At 40.9% G+C, this 25,736-nt stretch overlaps 1 protein-coding gene across 3 annotated transcripts in view; it reads right to left on the reverse strand.

The window, feature by feature from the left end:
• Positions 1-25,736, reverse strand: part of PCCA (propionyl-CoA carboxylase alpha subunit) — a 345,017-nt gene that overhangs the window by 318,159 nt on the left and 1,122 nt on the right. For 2 of the 3 annotated variants that reach the window (XM_006101457.3, XM_023764923.1), the window contains exons 2-4: positions 9,348-9,425; positions 1,622-1,669; positions 1,441-1,509 (exon numbers count right to left, since the gene is read on the reverse strand). In XM_006101457.3, the coding sequence (XP_006101519.1) occupies positions 1,441-1,509; positions 1,622-1,669; positions 9,348-9,425 (195 nt within the window). Of the gene's footprint in view, positions 1-1,440; positions 1,510-1,621; positions 1,670-3,173; positions 3,299-9,347; positions 9,426-25,736 lie in introns of those variants that run through there. The other variant, XM_023764924.1, reaches the window with a different exon arrangement.

Consider the following 25,736-nt stretch of genomic DNA (forward strand, 5'->3'; position numbering starts at 1 on the left):
GAAGGGAATGGCAAGAAATATTCAAAGTGCTGAATACCAAGAACCTACAACCAAGATTACTTTATCCAGCAAAGCTATCATTCAGAATTGAAGGTCAGATAAAGAGCTTCACAGATAAGGAAAAACTAAAGGAGTTCATCATCGCCAAACCAGTATTATATGAAATGCTGAAAGGTATCCTTTAAGAAGAGGAAGAAGAAGAAAAAGGTAAAGATACAAATTATGAACAACAAATATGCATCTATCAACAAATGAATCTAAGAATCAAGTGAATAAATAACCTGATGTACAGAATGAACTGGTGACTATAATGAATCAGGGACATAGAAAGGGAATGGACTGACTATTCTTGGGGGAAAAGGGGTGTGGGAGATGCGGGAAGTGACTGGACAAAAATCATGCACCTATGGATGAACTCAGTGGGTGGGGAGTGAGAGTGGAGGGTGGGGTGGGAGCTGGAAGGAGGGGAGTTATGGGGGGGAAAAAGAGGAACAAATGTAATAATCTGAACAATAAAGATTTAAAAAAATAAATAAATAAATAAATAAAGCTTCTATCAAATAAACTCGATAAATACTTAACCTTTTTTAGAAAATTAGAGTAGCTTGTAATTGTTTCCATTTTGTTTTTAGAAAAAAAAGTCACAATAAGGCAAAATGACCATACTTTCAGATAAAATAACCACAAAAACTAGTAATTCTTTGTGTTAAATTACTATACAATTAAACATTACCAGTAAGTTTCATCATCAAAAGTAGTGTACAAAAATGAAAAAAAGTAACTTACATTGAAGTACAATTACTTATATTTCACTCCATAAAGTTCTAATAATTTACATTCATTTCCCATGGGATTTTTTTCTACTCATTCATAGTTCACCATTGCTTTAAAAAAAAAAAATGCCTGCTTGCTAAAAATCCTCAATAAAATTATCTATCACTCACTGCTTTATGCTATACTTTCTTTTGTTCATGTCCAATTAGGATTAGCCTACCTTTCCTTTATCAAACTTTCAGCTGAACACAGAAAAGCACTCAGGAAGGTTAAACAATGACAGGAGTCCCTTAGTGATACTGGAGTCAGGCTGTGGGGAAATGTGCTCTCGTAAGGCAGCACTGCACTGGCATTTCATTAATCTTTGAATCTAACTTCCTCATGCTTTACTTAAACCTACTAGGTGACAAGCAATCAGTCTACCAATTTCATTCTATTAGGTTTTTAAAGCCTTGATAAAAACAGTTAAGACCTACATTATGACACTCCCCTTTGGCTTAAAAGGAAAGTAAGTACTTAAATAAAGTGTGTGTGTGTGTGTGTGTGTGTGTGTGTGTGTGTACATGTTCCCTTTTCAGGTCACAGAGGGGAAAACTACATCTTTCACCTTTTTTCTATTTGACCCAAAATAAGGTTCTGATTCAAATAAAGCATAAATATACTTACAGAACTAGCATCAACATCACTGTGGATGGCGACCGTCTTAATGCCCATCTTCTTGCAAGTTTTAATAACCTATTTTAAAATATATCAATGTTATCTATTAACAGTGATTCACATTTAAAAGGATTTAGTAATAATAAAATTCACCAAGTAAAATGGAAAGTAAAATTAAAATTCTACTCACCCTACATGCAATTTCTCCTCTATTAGCAACAAGAATTTTATCAAAAGTCTGAAGAGAGAAAACACACATAAGAAGATATTGTTACTCTCACTTTGGGACCAGAAAACAAGTTTTTCCACAACTGGATATGATCTTAATAAACATTACTTCGTACTACATACTATATACATGTTCATTTACAACCAGGTTGCTACTAAACTCATCTGGTAGGATCAGGCCGTATAACTATTTTGTTAAAAAATCAGTTGACTAGGTTCAGTAATTCAGAAAGGGACCAAGGGGACATTTATAAATTCTCTTGCCAAAAGATAACCTTTAAATGATATTTCAGAATACTAAAAACCTTTAGACAAAATTATTTGACAACTCAATTTATTTTCTAAATTCAGGGCAATTCTAAGTGTCATGAATTGTTTATCAAAGGAAAGTCAGATATTCATATGCCATCTCTATTGGTTTGGGGCGGAGAATTAAATAATATTTTTAATAACGCAGAACAGATACAAATTATGCTTATATCCAAAGATTCCAAGCAGGTTATGCTATTTGAATACAATGTTAAGTTTCAATAGCCATCAAATTTTGAAGCAGCTGAGGCCACATAACAAAAAGAGGAGAGCCCAGCCAGCATGGGTCAGTGGTTGAGCATCGACCTATGAACCAGGTCATCACGATTCAATTCCCAATCAGGGCACATGCCCGGGTTGCAGGCTCGTTCCCCAGAGTGGGGCATGCAGGAGGCAGCCAATCAATGATTCTCTCTCATCATTGATGTTTCTATCTTTCCCTTTCCCTTCCTCTCTAAAATCAATAAAAATATATTTTTCTAAAACAGGAAAAAAAAATAGATCCATTCTGTACTTCCATTTCTAAATTCTAAGCCCAGTTTTGCCAAATGACCTATTTGACTTTAAGAAAATACCTGCAGGTCTTGATTTCCACAAATATAAACTGATAGCATTCTAATAGGATACTATTTAATAAAGTTCTCTTCCTACTCTAAAATTGTACAAGCTAATCCTTTTAAAGAATTGCAATCACAAGTAATTTGAATGCAATACATTTTATCACACAATCATTTCTGAGTGATTATTAAGAGTTAAATGGAACTACACAAAAGTTTTAGTTATATTTCTAAAAGAAAATATAGCTGAAACCGGTTTGGCTCAGTGGATAGAGCGTCGGCCTTCGGACTTAAAGGTCCCGGGTTCGATTCCGGTCGAGGGCATGTACCTGGGTTGCGGGCACATCCCCAGTGGGAGATGTGCAGGAGGCGGCTGATCGATGTTTCTGACTCTCTATCTCTCTCCCTTCCTCTCTGTGAAAAATCAATAAAATATATTTTTAAAAAAAGAAAAGAAAATATGAAGTTATATATAATCTTAAAAGTACTCTTATGTAACTTTAAAGCACTATTTTAACCCAATAGGGAGTGACAATTTCAAAATTGGAAAAGGCCTTCAAAGTCTTGGTTAAACATTATGTCACATGTAGCTCATTCCACCAAACTGAGACAAGCCTCTGCCTTAAAGATAGGTAAGTGAACTCTCACCTGATAGAAGCCTGAGTCTTTGAAAGCCTTGAGCAGATAGGCCCTTCAAATATCTTAATCTCACCTCAGGCTTGAGGCTGTAAAGTCACCTACTTTTCTACACCCAAATGGTGATGGGTAAATCCCTGTAAACAGTAAACATATGCTAAGAAAAAACTGTTTATATTCCTTGAACTGCATTTTAAATAATGTGAATGCTTATTAAGTATTAAATATACTATAGCTGATAAAAGCAGCACAAACACTGGAAGTTACACAGTAAGCAACTGTTAAAGTAAATACAACAAATTATTATAACATTATAGGTATTAAGTAAGAATTCCATTTTAAGTTGTATCGAAGAGGCAGAGTAATGGTTAAGAGCCAGTCTGGAGCTTAACTGCATCTCAACACTACCCCGTGATCTTCCTGTGTGTATTCTTCTGTGAGAATTCTTGAGCCCTATTTCCTGGTATGTAAAACAAACAACAGCATCTGGAGGTTTTAAGAATATAAGTCAGTCAGAGAAAGACAAGTAACACATGATCACACTCATATGTAGAATATGAGTAACAAATAAACTGATGAACAGAGTGGATCCAGGGACTCGAAGCATGGAACAGAGTGCGGAATCTCAAGAGAGAAGGCGGGGGATGGTGGGAGGTAATCAGCCAAAGACCTTGTATGCATATATGCATAACCCATGGACACAGACAATAGGGTACTGAAGACCTGGGGGGAAGAGGGAGAGGAGGACATGGAGGGGGTCAATGGGGGGGAAAAGGGTACATATGTAATACTTTCAACAATAAATAGTAATTTTTAAAAAAGAATATGAATTGACACCCTCAAAGTGTTTGGAATAGTGCCTAGCACAATATATACTCAATAGGTGTTAGCTATAACTATTATTATTACCCCTTTGGGCCACACACCAGACTCTTAGGAATCCAGAAGTGTGACCCTATCTAACAGGAAAAAATCAACATCAAAACTAATATTTGGCCCTAACCACTTTCGCTCAGTGGCTAGAGTGTTGGCCTGCGGACTGAAGGGTCCCAGGTTCGATTCCGGTCAAGGGCATGTACCTTGGTTGCGGGCACATCCCCAGTAGGGGGTATGCAGGGGGCAGCTGATCAATGTTTCTCTCTCATCGATGTTTCTGTTTCTAATTCTCTATCCCTCTTCCTTCCTCTCTGTAAAAAAAAAATCAATAAAATATTTAGAAAACAAAACACAAATATTTGCACCTGATATCTTTTTCAGGGCAATGATGATTACTTTTATGGGCAACTTAACTGGGCCCCAGGGTGCCCAGATTAAACATTATTTCTGGTTGTGTCTGTGAGGGTGTTTCCAGATAAGACTAACACGTAAACCAGTGGACTCAGTAAAGTACACTGCCTTCTCCAATGTGTGTGGTCATTAGCCAATCTGCTGAGGGCCTGATAGAATACAAAGTAGAGGAAGGAAAATTCATTCTGCCTACCTGATTGAGCTGGAACATTGGTCTTCTCCTACCAGGCTGGGACTTACACCATCGGCTCCCCTGGTTCTCAGACCTTTGAACATGAACTAGAATTACACTGCCAGCTGTCCCGGATCTCCAGCCTTCCTAATAGTGTGAGCCAATAAATCTCCATCCATATCTCCTGCTGGTTCTGTTTCTCTGAAGAGACCTTACCAATCCAGGACTCCTAATGTTTTACCAATTAGTACACAAATTCAACAAAGATAACCATATCAATCAATCTTTTAAATGAATAACAGATGTATATGGTTCAGAATTGCAAAGTTAAAAAAAAGAGGATATACTGTAGAAAGCCTAAGGTAGCACTGAAAAATTTTAAGTAATTTTTGGTATTGCTCAAGCTCAAAATATAAAGCTAAGGTAAAAAGGCCAGAACTTGAAGGAACTTATATGCCACTTAAGGAACTGGGACTTCATCCTATATGTGGAGAGCTGCATATAAGGCACTCTGAGGATATTCCAAGGGTTGGGGGAGGAGGGAAGCCATTTAAATCAGGAACCTGAATCCTTGAAGATGGAAGGGTTTTCATATACCATGAGAGACAGAGAAGTCTGTTCCATAACTGTGCTAATTAATGTCATTTGGGAAAGAAACACATTGGAAATTTCCTGAGGATTTTTTAGTTATTTTCTCTTAATCTGTTCTCTTTATCCCTCCTTCCTTCTTTCCCTTCTCTATGTTTAGATTTCCATTGCTGGGATCTAAAACTACCAAGGACACTTCACTGCATTCAGATACCAAGAGATGGGCTGAGCTGACCCCTTCCACTGGGTACTTTTTGGAGGAATGATGGCAGAACTCCAGACATGGAGTTGCTCACCAAACACTTCTGAGAAGGGGTATAGCACAGAGGGTAAATTCACCAGCTCAGGAGAAGAACAGGATTGAGTTTACACCAAGCTTACACTTACTATTTGTGAATAGTAAGTTTTCAAATTTTACTATTTTGAGCCTCAGTTTCCAAATGTACAAAATTAGGTTGTTAAAAATAATATTAAGCAGCTGACATTTAGGGCACATGCATTCTATATGCCAGGTACTATGACAAATCCCTTTTGTGCACTATCTCATTTAATCCTCATAATAGTCCTAGAAGGTCAGTTCTGATAAAATCCCCATTTTACAAATGAAAAAAAAACAACACAAAACCTGATACTTGATTTGGCCAAAGCCCTTGCCTAAATCACAGTTTAACTAGTAGTAAAGCCAGAGTTCATCTCCAGATATTCGTGTCAAAACACACCATGATGTGATATGATCAGAATATTATGGCACAAGCTTTAAACATTGTATTATTAATGCCAAAGATTGCATTTGTTCTGGCAGGCACACCATAGTGCAATACTGGCTCCACTAATTTAAGGCCTACTGAAACCTCCTGGTCTTTTTCTAGTAAATTGCTATTAAAATAATCTTCCCTTGTGGGAAACCGCCTATTGTCTTCTCTAGCAGAGAAGTGTGGACAAGGAGCCTGGAATGCTAGTGACGCTTGAAGCCCTGGCAAAGGTCAGGGCTATGCACCCACTGTGTAGTCCAGACAATAGTAGCTGAAGCAACCTCCCCACCAGATAGTCATGTAAATCCTTACTGATAAGATTGTCTGTTACTGGAACTTGCCTGCCTAAGGGCTATAGGTGTATCCCAAACAGAATAAAAGGATGGCAAGGCCTGAGCAGAGGTGGAGTCCTTCCTCTTGGGATGGGCTCCCGCCTGGCCCCCCAATTTCCAAATTATGATTTCTTGTCTCTTCTCTTTCATTTGTGTGCGGCCCCTCTTCCAGAGCCCGAACCCTGAACCACGTGGGACATGGGACATTCACATTCCCTATTCTCATGAATATACATGAGACAAACTGACTTGTTAAAACTCAAGTCAAAAAATAATAATCTTTTTAGTAATGATTAAATTTCACCTGGTTTAATTTTGACTTGATATGAGTCTGATAAAATGTAGAGTAAGAAAATAGTCAATGGCAAGTTCAAATGAGAATCAGTTTATTTAACAATTATGTATTACCAGCCTGGCCAGAGTGGCTCAGTTGGTTGAACATCGAAGGGTCGTCAGTTCAATCCCCAGCTGGGGCATGTACAAAAGGCAAGAGATAGAAATTTCCTTCTCATATCAATGTTTCCCTCTCCCCTCTTCCCTCTCCCTTCTCCCCTCTTCCTTTTTCCCTCTCCCTCTCTCTAAGCATGTCCTCAGGTGAAGATTTAAAAATATATATATTACCAAAGATCAGGTCTACATGCACTTAAGACATTAACAATAAACAAACCAGTACAGTATTTAAGGAATGGTTACAAAGACCGCAAGAATCCCTGGATGTAGAAAGATCTAATTAAATGCAGCCCTCAAGTGAAGGGCAAGTCTATCAACTTGCTCTGAATACACACCTGTACTACCAACAAGTGCCAAAAAATATCAGATTTTATCGTGACTGAGGATGCCACAGTTTCTCCATCAGTACCTTAGGCAAAGGCACAGCAAAGGAGAAGGCAAAGATAACAGACAGCAGATCTGATTTCAGACATTCACAACAAAATAGGTACCTGCTTAGCGGATCCCAAGGGAAGGGGGAGGGGGGGTCTCTTTAAATGTTCTAAACCAAGATCATTATACAAATATATTTATTTATTTTTAGTAATTAATTATCAATGGCCACCAATATGGTAGGCAATTTAGCTATTCTTGTAACCCTCAGCAAAACTAAGTCTCAAACCAAAGTCTGCCACACATATAGACACTTACTAACAGACACATAAACAATCTTAAAATGCACTCTGAGAATGAGCACATTTCTTGGATAAGCTCAGGGAATATGGATAAGCTCAGGGAAGTCTCAAGTTCCTGCACTTTATAATGCTCCAACAGCCTGCATGAAAACTTCACATGAGGCAAATGCATCAATATTCTGACTTGGCTAAACATATTGTCAGACTCAGCGCCATTAAGAATTCTCCAACCCAATGACTGAACACAGGACCATTTCATCAAGCACAGGTTCTGTCCTTAAAGGTAAAAATGAAAGGCCAACTAGATGGTTACTCTTCCAATTCAAGGGTTCAGAATTTCTATAATATAATGGCTAATTATATTATACCACTAATTTCATCAATGTGGGCCCATTTCTAACATGATTACCTAGTGAGGAAGGCTATGAGTGTTTATAGGGAGAAAGATGGTAGAATCACTTGTATTTCCCTCCCCTCTGTAATGTGGCCTCTTTTTTTTAAATATATTTTATTGATTTTTTACAGAGAGGAAGGGAGAGGGATAGAGAGTTAGAAACATCGATGAGGAGAAACATTGATCAGCTGCCTCCTGCACACTCCCTACTGGGTATGTGCCCGCAACCAAGGTACATGCCCTTGACCGGAATTGAACCTGGGACCCTTGAGTCTACAGGCCGATGCGAGTCTAGACCCTGAGCCAAACCGGTTAGGGCGGAATGTGGCCTCTTGAATAAATGCTAGCTAAGCACTCCTACAGTGTTCCTAATTAGGACAGCCATTACCTCTAGATGGGAATGCAACAGGTGTGCAGAAATGTACATACGTATATGCACCCAAGGCATACTATCTATGCTGAAGTGAGTTTTTTTTTCCTACTAACGTATAGATTTCATAATAGGGAGCTTATCATAGCTAATTCTTCTGGACCTATGCCATTCAATAAAGTAACCACTAGCCACATGAGGCTACTAAGCACTTCAAACGTGGCTAATCAAATTGAGATGTGCCAGAAGTGTAGATTATACACTGGCTTTAGAAGTCTTGGTACAAAAAAAAAAAATGCAAAGCATCTCATTGATACTTTTTTTATCGATTATATGTCAAATAACATTTTAGACACTGAGTGAAAATACATTAATCTCATCTGTTTACATTTATTTTCTTAACGTGGCTATTAGAAAATTTAAAACTGCATATGCCCTGCAACTTTGTCCACATCATATTGCTATTGAACTGTAATAATGTAGACTCTTACTCTCCCCAAGCCTCTAGACCTCCTCAGTAGTTTTCTATGCTTCAACAGATGATTTAGAAGACATCGAGGCTATTTCATTGTCAAATAACCATTCATATCAGTCTTTCATGACATTCAACTTGAACCATCTCTTCTTAATCAAAACTCTTCTTCTGCCCTCTTTGATGCCTTTATTGTCACACTAAATCATGTTTTACCTCTAATCACCACTTCCAGTCCCTTTATCTCTCCTATTACCCACCTCAAACATTATATCAGGATTTTAACTCGAATTACTATGTCCAAAAATTTACAATATATGTAATTGCCTTCAATCAAAACAAATCTTACATATAAATTTTTAAAAATCAATAGTTTAAAATCTCTCAACTGCCCAGTTTTTAAGAGGAAAAAAAACCTCACATTATATTAGTTATTCTGCTGAAAACAAGGTAAACACATTGTAAATTTATTCAATTTTTGGCATACATACATACAAATACAAAATTAAAGACTCAGGCTGTGATTCACAATGTAAAAAGGAACAAAGATTGAAAACCGATAAAACCTATGATGTTAGAGCAAGAAATCATTACACAGCATTAATAAAATTTAGCAGTCCACTGAACACAGTGTGGAAACAAGAAAGTAAAACCATTACAACTTACCTGTTGAAAATATTTTTTTGAATACTTACTTTTTCATTAGAATCATATCCTGCTGAACAGAGACTACGGGTCACCATTAAGTGCTGTCTTGAATGGTGTGAAACATTCTACAAAAAAAAAAAAAAGTGAAATAAATTACAGCAATTTGAATGGGCTTCAAAAAATATTTTTTAGAGGGGGAGGAGGAGGGAAAGAGAACGGGGGAGGCAAATTTTAATTTTTCCAAAGTCACAGGGCTAGGCTATAATGGTTACAGGATTTAAGCACAGGCCTGTTAAAAACATTGTGAAGTTTTTTATTTTGAGATAATAAAAAAAGTGGCACCTCCCATCATAACACTAATGTCTATGCAAAGACATGATTTGGGGTGAAAAAAAAAATTTGCCAAGAGGGTCTCACCACTCCCTGTGTTCAAATAAAAATTCAGTCTCCCACTGCCTTCAGCAGAAAAGCTATAACATAGTAACTTTTCTCTTACATTAAATTTAATAGGATAAAGGATATTCCTTCTCCTAAAAATCATGTTCTATGCTTATAACCTCAGCCAATGCAAAAAACAAATTGAGGAATGAGAAGCAAAAACTACCTGGGAATTTCTCATATTTATTATGCTGCAAGGTAGCACTAGGATATTTGCACAAGAAAGTAAATAGCATACCAGCTTTCTATCAATTTTATAAAATGGAACTCCCTAATACTGTAAGGTATATAATGGTCTGTTGCAGGAACATGCCACTATATCCTTTTACAAAAGGCAAAAATCATGTGTCTTTAATCTCTACCAAATAAAGGATATAACTGATTCCTGGTGGCAAAAATCAAATGTGAGTCTTCCAGAGACAAAACGAAATCTGGGATAGAAGATGTAGGTATTTTAATTAGCTTTGGAGAGTGAGAATAAACAGTGATGTTTTTACCTCTGGGAAGGGAACACCTGGAAAAGCAGTGTACTACCTGGGAAAGAACTCTGGGAGAGGAAGTGAAGGAACTTCAGTTCTCATCCTAGCTCTACAATTTGAGCAAACCACTTTTTTAACCCCTCTGCTCTTTAAGAAATGCAAGATTAGGTTACTTTTCTTTAAGGTCACTTACTAACCTAAGCCACTCTTATTCAAAAAATGAAACTTAGTACAGAGGTATCTAACATGTACAAGCTTTTGACAATTGAAGGATATGCAGTTACTCCAAACTCAACATTTGGCCCAAGAAAATGTTGATGCAGATATCACTCACTGCTCAACTACCTTGAGAATAACAAACATGCAGAGCTACTTGGTAGAAATAATGCTAATTACAGGTGATCCTTGAACAACTGGGGGCAGGGTGTAGGGATGCCCACTCCCAGGCCCTGGTGGGGGTAAAGGGGGGGGGGCGTGCAAGAGGCAACCAATCAATGTGTTTCTCTCACATCGATGTTTCTCTCTGTCTTTCCCTCTCTCTTCCACTCTCCCTAAAAATCAATGGAAAAATATCCTCGGGTGAGGATTTAAAAAAATTACTGAATCCAATCTGCATTTGGTTGAATCTGAGGATTTGAAACCCCCATACAAAGGGCTGACTGTGTTTATTGAAAATAATCTGCGCATAAGTGAACCCACACAGTTTGTGTTGTTCCAGGGCCAACTGTTCATAGACTCTAATAAATATGCATTACACATTAAATATCTAGGATAAAAACCTCAGGACTCTGTCTCATTAGACTCATGAAGAATGGACTAAGCTAAATTTGGCCTAACTGGAGACAGTTTCTATCCCAGAACAACCCAGAAATGTCTAAGTGGCCAAGCTCTGAGAAATGTTTGGGTTGGCTGACTCAATGTATATTATCTTTACTTTCAGGAAACTACCAATAACATAAAACATCTGTACCACAAAACTCTTAAAACTAAATCAACTCTATTATACACTACACCTGTCCAAAATGTAGACGACGTAGCATTATACCTAAGTGCTCAAAACTGGTCTTTTGTCATGTTTTTATTAGTATTTAAAAATACTCAGTCCTGAAAATCTAAGACTATATTTTATCACCATTATCAAAAAAGAAGACATATAACTGTACACATGTGAATTTGTGATAAAGTAGCTCCAAATTTTAAAAAACATGGATGCCCCTCATTAGCCAAGTAACTAGAAGTAGAAATGGTACAAGCAGACAAAACTATAACAGAACAACTACTATGGAGAAAAAAGGGTTTGGGCCTTTTCCATAGTGAGTCTGAACTGGTTTGGAGGCAGCCCCATAAAAGTTCTCTTTGTTCCTGTTTACTCTTGGTGGAATTTCATGGAAATTCAAGGTTTTAAAGAACATAGATCAAAAATCACACAATTTTGTACAACTACAACAATTTTTTAATACATGGAACAAGTTAGCAGAAATCTGCTAATTTGGACTTAAACACAGAATTTTAATGTTTATTTTTTTTGTTAAGCATAGAATAAACTGGCTACAAGCCCAGTCCAAAATTCTTTTAAAAAACTTCCTAGTAACAGGAGTCTGAGGAAAACCTTTAATGAACTCCATTTATTTATAAAGACTATTTAGCTTATCACAGCCAAAAGGAAAAAGGTCAGCATGTGCAAAATTACTTCCCCATAGCATAATGCATTGGTTCTCTTCTGCGAGAATAAAGATTTCCTATATTTTGACACTTAGAAAGGAAATGCCTGCTCACACATGGGAAGTTAGCATGACCTTCAAAGTCACAAGACCTGGGTCCACTCTTTGCTCCACTGCTTTATAGGAATGCAACATCGAGCAAATCATTTCTCTAGACTCCACTTATAAAACGTAGGTGATGACACCTCCTCTGCTTTTCTATGGAGTTGTTAAAAGGATCAAAGGAGACTATAAACTATAAAGCACCAAGAAAATGTAAGGTATTACACGAAAAATAAATCTGATTATGTAGGAAAAATGTCCTTCTTTCTTAAATTATACCAGACCATTTGGGAGTTAGCATTAAAATAAGAATACAGTAATTAAGAGCTCTTGTCTAGCCTATGACAGATTCTGTCCTGGGTTTGAATGTTGGCTCTGACATTTGTTAAATATAAAGGAAATGTCCTCATATATAAACTGGGCATAATAACAGTACTTATCTAGGATATAGGCTACTTTAAGAATTAAATGAGAATGTGTAAACTGTCTAGCAGTTCTGCATATATTACAGTAAGCATACAATAACTGTTACCCAAAAAAGGGGAGGGAGAATGTACAGCTTTTAGACAAACTGGATGCATGCCTTCCAGCCATTACAAACAAGGAAATGAAAATAACCTTTTCTAAACTAAGACAGCACCTACTTTCACACTGTAGACATGACCTCATGTGACAGTTCAAACTGGTAAATTCAGTAGCAATTATCTTAAAGAACAATTTAAACACTAGTTCTGTACAAAACTACTGTTGTTTACAGTGGCATTCAAGTGAATACTAAAACAATTCTGTGAATTCTTTATCAGGATGCATTCTGCTTCCAAAAAGAAACTATCCTCAAAAATGTGAACAATAGATCTTAACAAGGTAAAAGTACACATTGGTTTGTGTATCAACCTCAACATTTCCAGAAGAAGGTCGTCTCTGCCAAGTTTCATGACTCGGAGCTGGGAAGCTGCGGATTTCAGCATTAACAGACCTGGATTGACCTTTTAAGCCTTAAAATTTAAGGGAACTCCCTCTGAAAACACTAATGGAAGTCAGGCTTTTTCACTTAAGCACAGCTTTTTCTTTCAAACAGACATTGATTACATATTTAGTCTTCGGGACCTCACTGGCCATTCCAGTCTTCAACTGTCTGCCAAAGACCTGTTAAAAGCAAGGCTGAACACCTGATATTTGAGAGAGGGGATCCAATCTCAAGATTCTTGGGCTATGCCTCCATTGTAAGCTAAAGCACCAAGTAACTATACACAACTCCATAACTTCACCATCCCTCCATGGCTCCACCAGACCATTCGTCCCACCCGCCTACAGTGGATGTCATTGGTGCCCAACCAGAGCCTCTTTACCACTCAGTACAGGGGCCCCATCGGGTGGGTAATGAACTACTCATGGCTCACACCTACTCCCAAATCTGGCCTATATGCCTCAACCAAACAGGAGTTCTCATCAAGCCCCCACTCTCACAGCCAATGACTGATTAACACTAAATTCCAAAGGCCGACCACCCTCACCACAACATAGGGCCAATTGGGTAATAAAATCTGTGCTTCACAGCTGGCTGTCCTATGTGGCAGACACTAGGCACATGTGGCTACAGAGCACTTGAAATGTGTCAGTCCCAAAATGAGGTGCTTCAGTGTAAAATACACATCAGATTTTAAAACTTAACACCAAAAAAAAGTAAAAGACCTACTGAGTTTTTTTATATTTCCATGTTGAAATATTTGTAATACATTGGGTTAAATAATCTATTTTATACACACACACACACACACACACACACACACACACAAAAGACAAACATGCAAATTGACCGTACCTTTGCTATGCCTTAAGCCATGCCCACCAGCCAATCAGAGCGACTATATGCAAATTAACCCAACCAAGATGGCAGCCGGCAGCCACAGAGCTGGAGCGAGCAGGAGGCTTGGTTGCCCAGTGATGGAGAAAGCCAAGCTTCCTGCCTGCCATGGCCAGGCACCCCAGATAAATAAACCCCAGATACCTGCTTTCAGCCGTACATGGCAACGGAGCTGGAGCGAGCAGGAGGCTTGGGTTTCCTTTGGCGATGGAGGAAGCCAAGCTTCCTGCCCGCCCTGGTCGGCTCTGAGCTCCTCTCAAGGCTACAAAGTTTCAATTATAGAAGGTAAATAAATCTCAGAATAAAAAAAAAAAGAAAAAAAGGAGAGGCTGGGAGCTTGGGTCGCCAGGGGGCTTGGCCAGCCTGAAAATGGCCCTCAGCCCCTCACCCAGACTGGCCAGGCACCCCAGTGGGGACCCCCACCCTCAAGGGGGTGTGACCAGCTGCAAACAGCCATCAGCCCCTCACCCAGGCTGACCAGGCCCCCCAGCGGGACCCTCACCCTGATCCGGGACACCCTTCAGGGCAAACCAGCTGGCCCCCACCCATACACCAGGCTTCTATCTTATAGAATAAAAGGGGAATATGCAAATTGACCCTAACAGCAGAACAACTGGGAATGACTGGTCACTATGACACACACTGACCACCAGGGGGCAGATGCTCAATGCAGGAGCTGTCCCCTGGTGGTCAGTGCACTCCCACAGGGGGAGCTCTGCTCAGCCACAAGCCAGGCTGCCAGCACAGCGGTGGTGGCGGGAGCCTCTCCCGCCTCCTCAGCAGCACTAAGGATGTCCGACTGCAGCTTAGGTCTGCTCCCTGCTGGTAAGTGGACATCCCCCGAGGGCTGCCGGGCTGCCAGAGGGATGTCTGACTGCCAGCTTGGATCCGATCCCCCAGGGAGCGAGCCTAAGCCAGCAGGTGGACATCCTCCAAGGGGTCCCAGACTGCAAGAGGGCATAGGCCAGGCTGAGGGACCACTCCCAAGTGCACAAATTTTTGTGCATCAGGCCTCCAGTGTGTGTGTGTGTGTGTGTGTGTGTGTGTGTGTGTGTATGTGTGTATATATGTATGTGTGTGTGTGTGTGTGTGTATATATATAAATATATATATATATATATATATATATATATATATATATCCTATCTAATAAAAGACAAAGAGGATAATTAACCATACCTCCGCTACGCTTCCCATTGGCTAATCAGGGTGTTATGCAAATTAACTGCCAACAAAGATGGAGGCCGGCAGCCACGCAGCTAAAGCGAACATTAGGCTTGCTTGCTCCAGTGATGGAGGAAGCCAAGGTTTCCTGCCTGCCGCAGCCCGGCTCTGAGCTCCGGAAGCAACAATGTTTCAATTATAGAAGCTAAACAAACCCCAGATACCTGCTTTCAGCAAGCCACAGCCTCAGAGCTGGGAGCGCCAGTGACGGCAACAATGTTTCAATTATAGAAGGTAAGTAAATCCCAGAATAAAAGAAAAAAAGGAGAGGCTGGGAGTTTCAGTCGCCCACCAGCCTGAAAACAGTCCTCAGCCCCTCACCCAGACTGGCCAGGCACCCCAGTGGGGACCCCTACCCTAAAGAGGGTGTGGCCAGCCTGAAAACAGCCATCAGCCCCTCATCCAGGCTGGCCAGGCACCCAAGCGGGACCCCCACCCTGATCTGGGACACACTTCAAGGCAAACCAGCCGGCCCCCACCCATGCACCAGGCCTCTATCCTATATAGTAAAAGGGTAATATGCAAACTGACCCTAACAGCAGAAGGACTGGGAATGACTGGTCACTATGACACACACTGACCACCACGGGGCAGATGCTCAATGCAGGAGCTGCCCTCTGGTGGTCAGTGCGCTCTCACATGGGGGAGCTCTGCTCAGCCACAAGCCAGGCTGATAGCTGCCAGTACAGCGGTGGTGGTGGGAGCCTCTCCTGCCTCCTCAGCAGCGCTAAGGATGTCTGACTGCAGTTTAGGTCTGCTCCCTGCTGGCAAGTGGACATCCCCCGAGGGCTTCCGGGCTGCCAGAGGGATGTCTGATTGCCATCTTAGGCCCAATCCCACGGGGAGCAGGCCTAAGCCAGCAAGTGGTCATCCCCCAAGGGGTCCCAGACTGCGAGAGGGCACAGGCCGGGCTGAGGGACCCCCCCCACCCCGAGTGCACAAATTTTTGTGTACCGAGCCTCTAGTATGTGTGTGTGTGTAATCAACTGTTAGGACCAAACAACCAGAACAACCAGCCGGTAGCTATGACGCGTACTGACCCAGACCTTGCTGCTGGGGCCCTAACAGCCCCAAATCTGGTCCCGGACCCAGACAGGAGGGAGGACGGAGCCCAATTCCTCGTGGAACTGGCTGTTGGTTAGATTGCTGCTGGGGCCAACCTCCCATGGCCCCTCCCCCTGGCCAGCCCCCTTGATCGGCCCCGATCACCAGCCAGGCCGAGGGACCCCACCTGTGCATGAATTCTGTTGGACACACTGAGCTAGAATAGTGCTTCTCAAACTTTACTGGTGATCAGCATCACCTGGAGGGCTTATGAAACAGATTGCTGGGGTCCACTCCCAGCTTCTAACTGGCAGGCTTGGGGTCCTGCTGGAAAATCAGCATTTCTGATTAGTTTCCAGGTAATGCTGCTACAGTTGGCAGAAGTCCTGTGCTTGGAGAACTACTGCTCCAGAGTTCCCCTGCGAATGAGACATGAGAGGGAAGCTAGTCTCCAGCTGGGCCCCTTCCTTGCTTAGCATATTTTCCCCTGCCCTATCCTGCTGTCTTCACTCTTCTCTCAAACACCACCTGCACAAAATCCCTTTTCAGGCTCTGCTTCTAGGAAACCTACCCATCCCACCTCCATAGAACTATTTATATATAACTATAGCTTTCACAAAGTTCCAAATTAATAGCAATTAATGAGATGGAAAATATCACTGCATTTTTGTAAATGAGTAACTGAAAAGGTATTTATCGGATTGATAGGACACGATTTGTTTATCCTGATGAACAAATGTTCTTAACTATAAGTCTGGGACAGCTTTATAGCCTACTGCTTCCCTCTTTTCCATTACTACTATGAAGCTCAAACTAGTTTTTGTACCCAAAACATGTAAATTTGCACTTTCTCTTTTTTACTAAGTTTGCTAACATGGTATAATGAAGGTGTTGAAGTCAAATCTTAGTTTAAATCCTGCATTACCACTTAAATTGTGGTGTGACCTTGGGCAAGTTACTTAACCTCACTGAGCTGGAAAAATGAGAAGCACCTGATGGTGATTTGATGATTAAATGTGAACTCAGCTTCCCTTCTCCTTTGCCATTTTGAGAAGGTTTCTGGCTCCTTCTCTTTTCCCACATCCCTCAAATGACAAAGAAGGTGAACCCACCCCTCTGTATTTTGTAAATTCAATCAAAGTATTGTAATGTAACTGTTATCTTGATCTTCCCTCCTAAGCTTCAGCCATCTAGATCTCTAAAACACTACCATATTCAAAGATATTGATCAATGATTAAGAATCAATCTTTTTTTGTTAGATATAATGCACATACCATAAAACTCATTTTTTTAAAATATACAGTTCAGTGGTTTTTCATATATTCACAAGGTTGTGGAACCATCACCACTTTCTAATTGCAGAACATTTTTCATCACCCCAAAAAGAAACCCCTTAGTTGTTGTCAGTCTCTCCCATCACCCTACCCCACAGCCCCTGGCAACCACTAATCTATTTTCTGTCTCTATAGATCTGTCTATTCTGGACATTTCGTATAAGTGGATTCCTAAAATATGTGGCCTTTTGTCCTTCTTTTCAAGAGTCTTTGGTTCCTCTCTTTCCTTGTATCTCCCTTCCAATCCAACAGCAAATAATAGTGGCTGTAGTTCCAAAATATATACCAAATCTGACCAGTCCTCACCAACCCCGGTGCTACCAGACCACCCTCGTGCAAACAGCCATCATCTCTAATTTGAACTTCTACAATAGCCTCCGGACTGGCTCACTGCTTCCACTCCTCAAACCTCCATCTCCCTCAACCAGAGTGGTGTTTCCAAAATGTAAATCCAATTTGTTTAACACCCTCCAATGGATTCCATTAGGATACATTTCTACTACAAGCCCCTACATGACTGTCCCACTTACCCCATCTCCTAGCATATCCCCCCTCATTCACTTCACTCCAACCATACTAGTACTGGCTATATTCATCCTTTTATGCAATTACTAGTGGCCCAGTGCATGGATTTGTGCACACTGAAAGGAAATTAATTAGAAGAAATATTTTAATATCACTATTTGCCCTTTCTCTATAATAGAAGTGTCAGAGATGAAAGAAAATTAGTAAAATTTATATGAAAATCCTATATAATAAAAGCCTAATATGCTAAGTGTCCGGTCTGGTCATCCGTTCAACCAATCAAAGCGTAATACACTAATGATATGCTAAGGCTACTCAACCGCTCACTATGATATGCACTGACCACCAGGGGGCAGACAGTTGACTGGTCAACCAGTTGCTATGACGTGCACTGACCACCAAGAGGCAGACACTCTGACAGGTAGGTTAGCTTGCTGCTGCTGGGATATGGCCAATCGAGACTGAGCTAGACAGGCCGGACACGCCCTGGAGCCCTCCCACAGTCCCTCCTCCTGCCCAGCCCCACCCTCAATTGGCCCCCAACACCCCAATCAAGGGTGGGGCTGGCTGGCCAACTGCCTGCGGCCCCTCCCCCAGCCGGCCTGGCCCCTGATGGGCCCCCATCGGGCAGGCCAGCCGGACCCCACCCATGCACAAATTCATGCACCAGGCCTCTGGTAATATATAAATTGATTAATAAACAAACAATAACATGATATAACAACAACAAAGACATGATATAAAAAAACAAGATATAAAAACAACAAAAACATGATATGAAAACAATATTGATGCAAACAATGACTGATAAAGTGATTAAACTTATTCTATTATCTCCCTGTATACCACATTAAGAGTGAAAACGCTTTTAGAGTGCTTGACTAATTTCCCTTGTGATGAAGTATTTACAACTTTAACATCACACGATCCTCGAACTCAAGAGAAAGCAACATATAACTGACCATGTCTGAAAAAGGGTTCAGGTAGGAATATTCCTGTCTAGAGTTTGTCCTTGTGATTTATTAATAGTCATCACAAATGCTGTCTTCGAATTAATTTAAATGGGAGGCCAGTGTCAGACAGGGACAAATATCACGCATGCGTGAGTCAACGTTTATTTTTAAATTGCCAGTGCGTGTCATATGTGCACCAGTTGGTCAGACGGTTGGACAGACGGTCGTTCACTTCGCCTTTTATATATATACATACCAAACGTAGTCCCACCTCAGAGCTTTTGCCTTGGCCTTTCCCTTGGAATGTTAGTTCCCCAGATAATCACACGGCAAGTTGGGTCAGTTTTCTGTCCATATGCTCAGAAATGTCTGTACTATTTCCTTAGGTAACCACCTCCAACACCAACAACACTCTTTATCCCATTATCCTTTTTTTTTTCCTTTCAGAATATTTACCACTCTTTGAATTTATCTATTTATGTGGATATTGTCAATCTTCGCTACTCAAATATAACCACAATGAGGGCAAAAAACATTCACTGTTATATTCCCAGCACTAAACAGTATCTGGCACATAGTAGGTGTAGGGATTGAATGGTGGCCCCCCCAGAATAATGTGTCCATGTCCTAAAACTTGTAAATTTAACCTTTTCTGGGGGGGGGGGATAAAAAAAGGATCTTTGCAAATATATTTACGCTAAGGATCGTGAGATAAGATCATCCTGGATCTTGTCCTGGCCCTAAATCCAATGATGAGTGCCCTTATAAAAGAAAGAAGAGATGACACAGAGGGAAAAGGAAGAGAAGGTCATGTGAGGACAGAAACACAGATTACAGTGATATGGTCTGGAGCCAAGGAATGTCTGGTGTCAACAGAAGCTCACAGAGGCAAAGAAGGATTCCTCACTAGAGCCTTCAGAGTGAGTGTGGTCTTGTGGACACCTTGATCTCAGACGTTTAGCCTCCACAACTGTGAAAGAATAAATTTGTGTTGTTTTAAGCTACCACATGTATTCTGTCCCATGTATTCTGTATTTCTTTTCCTGGCTAAAATTATAAGTCCGTATCTTCCAACATTTTTGAAATTCACTTTTATTTTCACTTTATATTGAACCCATCATAGTTTATGGTCTTTTTTTTTTCCAAATTAAAAAAAAAAATCAAGACATTCAAAATAAACTACTCTTTAAAAATCATACAATACCCTAATTTTCTCAAAAAGTATATATTTGCTTCAACTATTGGAATATCTTCAAAGTATCTTCAAAGTAAAACAATATTTCTGCATATTACATTCCTCCATGTTCATTAAAGAGCTTATCATCTTCCTTCAATCTTTATTTTTATTCCTTGACCTCTTTATACCAGGGACATAGTGAAGCAATATGTTTTAGTTTCTCCTGGTATTCTCAGTGTGTACCTTAGTGCCAGGCACTTAGTAGATGCTCCAAAAACACTTTTTGAATGGATAGAAAACTGCATATCTAGATAGATGAGTGAATGAATGAATACTATACTGCCTCTCTGAAACCATTCCTCTAAATCCTATTGTCTCTTCTACCTTCTTTCAAATACTAATTTAGAGTAATACAGTTATTTAGTCAATAAAATAGTCACCCCTTGGAACCCATGGGATATTGGTTCCAGGATTCCCTGCTGATACCAAAAACCACAGATGCTCAAGTCCCTTATATAAAACTAGTGGCCCAGTGCATGAAATTTGTGCACATTAAAAGAGAATTAGAGGAAATATTTTAATATTGCTATTTGCCCTTTCTCTATAACAGAAGTATCAGAGATGAAAGAAAATTAGTAAAATGAATATGAAAATCTTCCTCTTGTCAGAGTCTTGGGCACGCTGCGGAACCCAGAGTCAAGTCCCCGCCCACTCACGTGCACCCAATGGGCAAGATCCAGACCTGGCTGGCCCCACCCGTCAAGCCCCACCGGGTGGGGGGGCGCAGCCTCAGGTCCCCCCTCAAGCCCCGCTGGGCGCGAGGTATAGCCTCAGGTCCCCCGGCCCTGGTGCTGGGCGAGGGGCACAGCCTCAGGTCTCCCGGCGCACCCTCAGGTCCCCCGGCCCAGCGCCAGGGCGCGAGGTATAGCCTCAGGTCCCCCGGCCCTGGTGCTGGGCGAGGGGCACAGCCTGAGGTCCCCAGCCTGGCACCAGGGCGGGGGGCACGGCCTCAGGTCCCCCGGAGTGGGGGAGCACAGCACGAGGTCCTCCGTCAAGCCCTGCCGGGTTGGGGGCGCAGCCTGAGTTCCCCATCAAGCCCCACCGGGCAGGGGGCGCAGCCTCAGGTCCCCCGCCCCAGCCTGGCGCCACGCCTTAGGTTCCTGCTGATCGCTCATTACAGCTTTTTACAGGAACCCCACCTCCGCTGTGGACATAGCCATCTTGTGTTATGGGAACCCTGCCTCCGCTGTGGGCGCAGCCATCTTGTGACAGCATGATGGAGTGAGGGTCAATTTGCATATTACCTCTTTATTATATAGGATGGCATAGTATATGTATATAATTTATACAGTGGGGCCTTGACTTACAAGTGTCCCGACTAACAAGTTTTTCGAGATACGAGCTGTCTCTCGGCCGATTTTTTGCTTTGAGTTGCGAGCTAAAATTCGGCTTACGAGCCAGCTTCAGATACCCCACCACTAGTTGGCGCAGCGAACGTCACAGTGAACACCACATCAGCCCAGCATCACGTGTCTCACTCATTCATTGTTGATTTGACATACGAGTAATTTGAGTTATGAGCTCCATCACGGAACGAATTAAACTTGTAAGTCAAGGCCCCACTGTATTTGCAAATAGGCTACAGCAGAGTATACCTATGCATCACTTCATTCATGTGGATTCAGCATATAATAGTGCTCAGAGGGTGGCAAATTCAAATTTTGCTTTTTGAAACTTTCTGGAATTTTTCCCCAAAAATATTTTCTTCTTTTTTTTATATATATATATATATTTTTATTGATTTTTTACAGAGAGGAAGGGAGAGGGATAGAGAGCCAGAAACATCGATGAGAGAGAAACATCCATCAGCTGCCTCCTGCACACCCCCCACTGGGGATGTGCCCACAACTAAGATACATGCCCTTGACCAGAATCAAACTGGGACCCTTCAGTCCGCAGGCTGACACTCTATCCACTGAGCCAAACCAGCCAGGGCACCCAAAAATATTTTCAATCCATAGTTGGTTGATTCTGTGGCAGAATGTGTGGCAAAACCTGCAGATAGAGGAGTGTTGATTCTATTAACTTACCCACTATATTCTTCAAAGTTCACTTACTCCAACTCCAACTTTTATCTCATATCACTGACCCAAAAACCAGCCACTGGTTTCCCTCTTCCTTCACAGCAACTCAATATGATTTTGCAGTCATCTAACTCCTGGTATCAAAGATGAAATACTATGTTTCTACCAAAAAAGATTCTTCCCGAATTTCCTTTGTCATCCCTATTCTCTCATTTAGCCACTTTTTTTTAAAAATTGGAATAATTTAAACAACTTCTTTTCCTTCATTATCTTCATTAAATAACATCACCATCTTTTCTCCTTATTCAGAAAAGAGTTTTAAAAGTCACTCCTTGGGAAGGCAGACAGCAGGAACTTATATGCATATATGCATAGCCCATGGACACAGACACTGGTGTGGTGAAGGCCTGGAGGGGAGGGTGCCAGGTGGAGGGGGACAATGGGGGAAAAAACAAAGGGGACATCTGTAACACTATCAACAATAAAGATAAATTTTTATTTTTTTATTTCTTAAAAATATTTTTTTATTGATTTCAGAGAGGAAGGGAGAGGAAGGGATAGATAAAAACATCAATGATGAGCCCTACCCGGTTTGGCTCAGTAGATAGAATGGTGGATTGAAGGGTCCCGGGTTCGATTCTTGCCAAGGGCACATGCCTGTGTTTCGGGTTCAATCCCCAGTGTGGGGCGTGAAGAAGGCAGCCAATCAATGATTCTCTCTCATCATTGACAATATATATATATATATATATTTATTTCAGAGAGGAAGGAAGAGACAGAAACATCATTGATTTTATATATATATATATATATATATTTTTTTTTTCCCCCAGAGAGGAAGGGAGAGATAGAAACATCAATGATGAGAAAGAATCATTGATTGGCTGCCTTCTGCACGCCCCACACGAACCCACAACCCAAGCATGTGCCCTGATGGGAATCGAACCATGCGTGACTTCCTGGTTCATAGATCCATGTTCAATCACTAAGCCACTCTGGTCAGGCTAAAGGTAATTTTTTTTTAAGTCACTCCTCTATTCTGAACCTCTTAAGAACAGAATAAAATCCAAAAGTTGATATATAAATACACAAATGTCCATAAGAATTTTATCATGCCAGAAACTAGTTTCTATAATAGTCTTAAATTTTTTTCCCAAATGATTAGCAGAAATCTATAAGCATGCTGGACAGATTTGCCTCCAGGAATTCTAAAACATTTAGATATGCTTAAACATTCCTTTCCATGACTTGGGGGGGGGGGGGGGGGGAATTGTGGCTAAGCATTCAAGGTTTGAAAATTCACCATATAATAAGACCATCATTCATATGAGACAAAAGCCAGGTTTTGGAATTACACCATCCAAGGTTCAAATTCTACCTCAGCCAACTGTGTCCATGAGCAAGTTACTTAACTGCCGAGTTTTGTTTCCTCTTCTGTAAAATTGGGACGTTTTGCCTAGTGTTACATGGATAAGAGGTAATATATGAAAACCATATAAGGCATATAAAAGTTCAATAAACTGTAGCAATTATCAAAACCTAACATCCTGGAGCCACTAGAAAAAAAATGTAGACAGAAGGAAACATTGGGTACTTAAATAGAATGTATTTAAAAAGCTGATACACAAAACAAATAAAACTAAAAGGTGAACTCTACATATACCCTAGAAGCAAGCAAATTCTGACAACTGGCCAAAAGAATGGCTAGAATTCTCTAGACTAAGTGTAGAGTTAGCAGTCTACTTTCCAACCAACCAAATGGCTTGCAGAGGTAGAGGGAGAAATGAGAGAATAAGATCTTCAAAAAGTTCTGCTTCAAATACAGATTCAGTGGAGCACATTTCAAGTTGACCTAAGAGAAACATGGAGCGAAACTAAGTAGCAGCTCAACTACCCCTCAAGCAGGGGTGGGAACCTTTTTTCTGCCAAGGGCCATTTGGATATTTATAACAACATCTGCAGGCCAGAAAAAATTATCAACTTAAAAATTAGCCTGCTCTATTTGGTCAAACATTTAATTAACTCACCCCTAATGCTTTGGCAGGGCCAGACCAAATGATTTCAGGCAGGCCTTACAGGGCCCTCGGACATCCCTCACCCCTGCCTTAAAGGGAGAGTGAACTTCAGAGTTCTTCCCACCTCCAGGAGGAATTGTTTACTTGCAAAAGTAACTCTCTATTCCTGTCAGTATTGTCACACATTCAGCAGCACCTATTGTGTCAAGTACTGTGCTAACAACACAGAAATAGACAAGATGCAGTCTCTGCCAACACATGGAAAGGAAGAAACAGGGTAAGAAAAATCAAATCTTAGATATTATACAGTTAATATATTAACAAGTATAGAGCAGTAAACACAGTAACAACTTTCCTCTCAGCCTCTCCAATCGAAAATATGGCAGTGTAATCCCTCCCACCTCCTACATGAATGGCTTCCCATTGCTATAAAATAAAGACCAAACCTAATAGCATGGTCTACAAGGCCCAACATGGTCTGGCTCCTTCCTACCTCTCCAGCACCAACCACTCTCTGTACCTGAGCCTCAGAGGTTTTTCCCCAGTTCTACCTTGTCATTCCCTCTGGCCACAGGATCTTTGCACATGCTGTTCTCGCACATATAACACTCATGTCTTCTATCTTTGCCTAGAAAAGCCACTTTGTCCTTCAAAATTTGTTTTAACTTTTCACTTCCAAAGGAAAACACACCCTTACCTTAGGCAGTATAGTATGATTAAGAGCACAGGTTCTGGAGTTCTAGCTCTGACACTTACTAGTGCTGTCGTTTTGAGCAAGTTGCATAACACTGTGTGCCTCAATTTCTTCATCTGTATATGGGATTATATGGCTGTTGTGAGGACTGAATAAATTAATTCAAGTAAAACATCGTAACAGTATCTAGGATATACACCTCAATATCTTGACTTGGTCAAATCCCTCTGTTCTATTTTCTTATGTTACCCTGACCTCTCCCCTACCATTTTATACTTGCCTCTCCCTAATGGACTAAAATTTCTAATAAAGCAGAAACTGTATTTTTTCCCCTAGAGATAGAACAAAATAGTATTCAATAAAGATTTAATGGCGGGGGGGGGGGGGGGGGGCGGGGGAGAAGGGAGAGGGAAGTAACTAAAAGGAAGAAGCTAAGGCCCATTGAAGTGACTTGTCTCATTAACACCATACAGTACAAAACTTGACCTATGTGACTCCAATGCCCAGACTTTCCCACTACACCAGGCTGCCTCCTATGTAAATGTAACAGTCTTGTAACTGCGGGATGGGACCAAGGAAGATTACAAGATTAAAAACAAAATTACCAAACAATAAACTGTGCGCCAACACAAAGAACATTGTGTTCTTTGAGATAGCATTCTGAAGCTGACACAAAGCTGATACAGGTGCAGGCTTACTTCCATTGTGGAGAACAGCTCCAACTCTCACACTGCTCCCGGGATTTCCTCCCAGGTTGAGCAATGAAGGAGCAGGATGGCCCGGGTCATCCCCAAAGTGCCTTCCCATCCTAAAGGTCAGTGACCATAAATCAAGTTATGTG

The sequence above is a fragment of the Myotis lucifugus genome, unplaced genomic scaffold, assembly GCF_000147115.1.
Source record: "Myotis lucifugus unplaced genomic scaffold, Myoluc2.0 scaffold_363, whole genome shotgun sequence".
In the NCBI taxonomy this organism is placed as follows: domain Eukaryota; kingdom Metazoa; phylum Chordata; class Mammalia; order Chiroptera; family Vespertilionidae; genus Myotis; species Myotis lucifugus.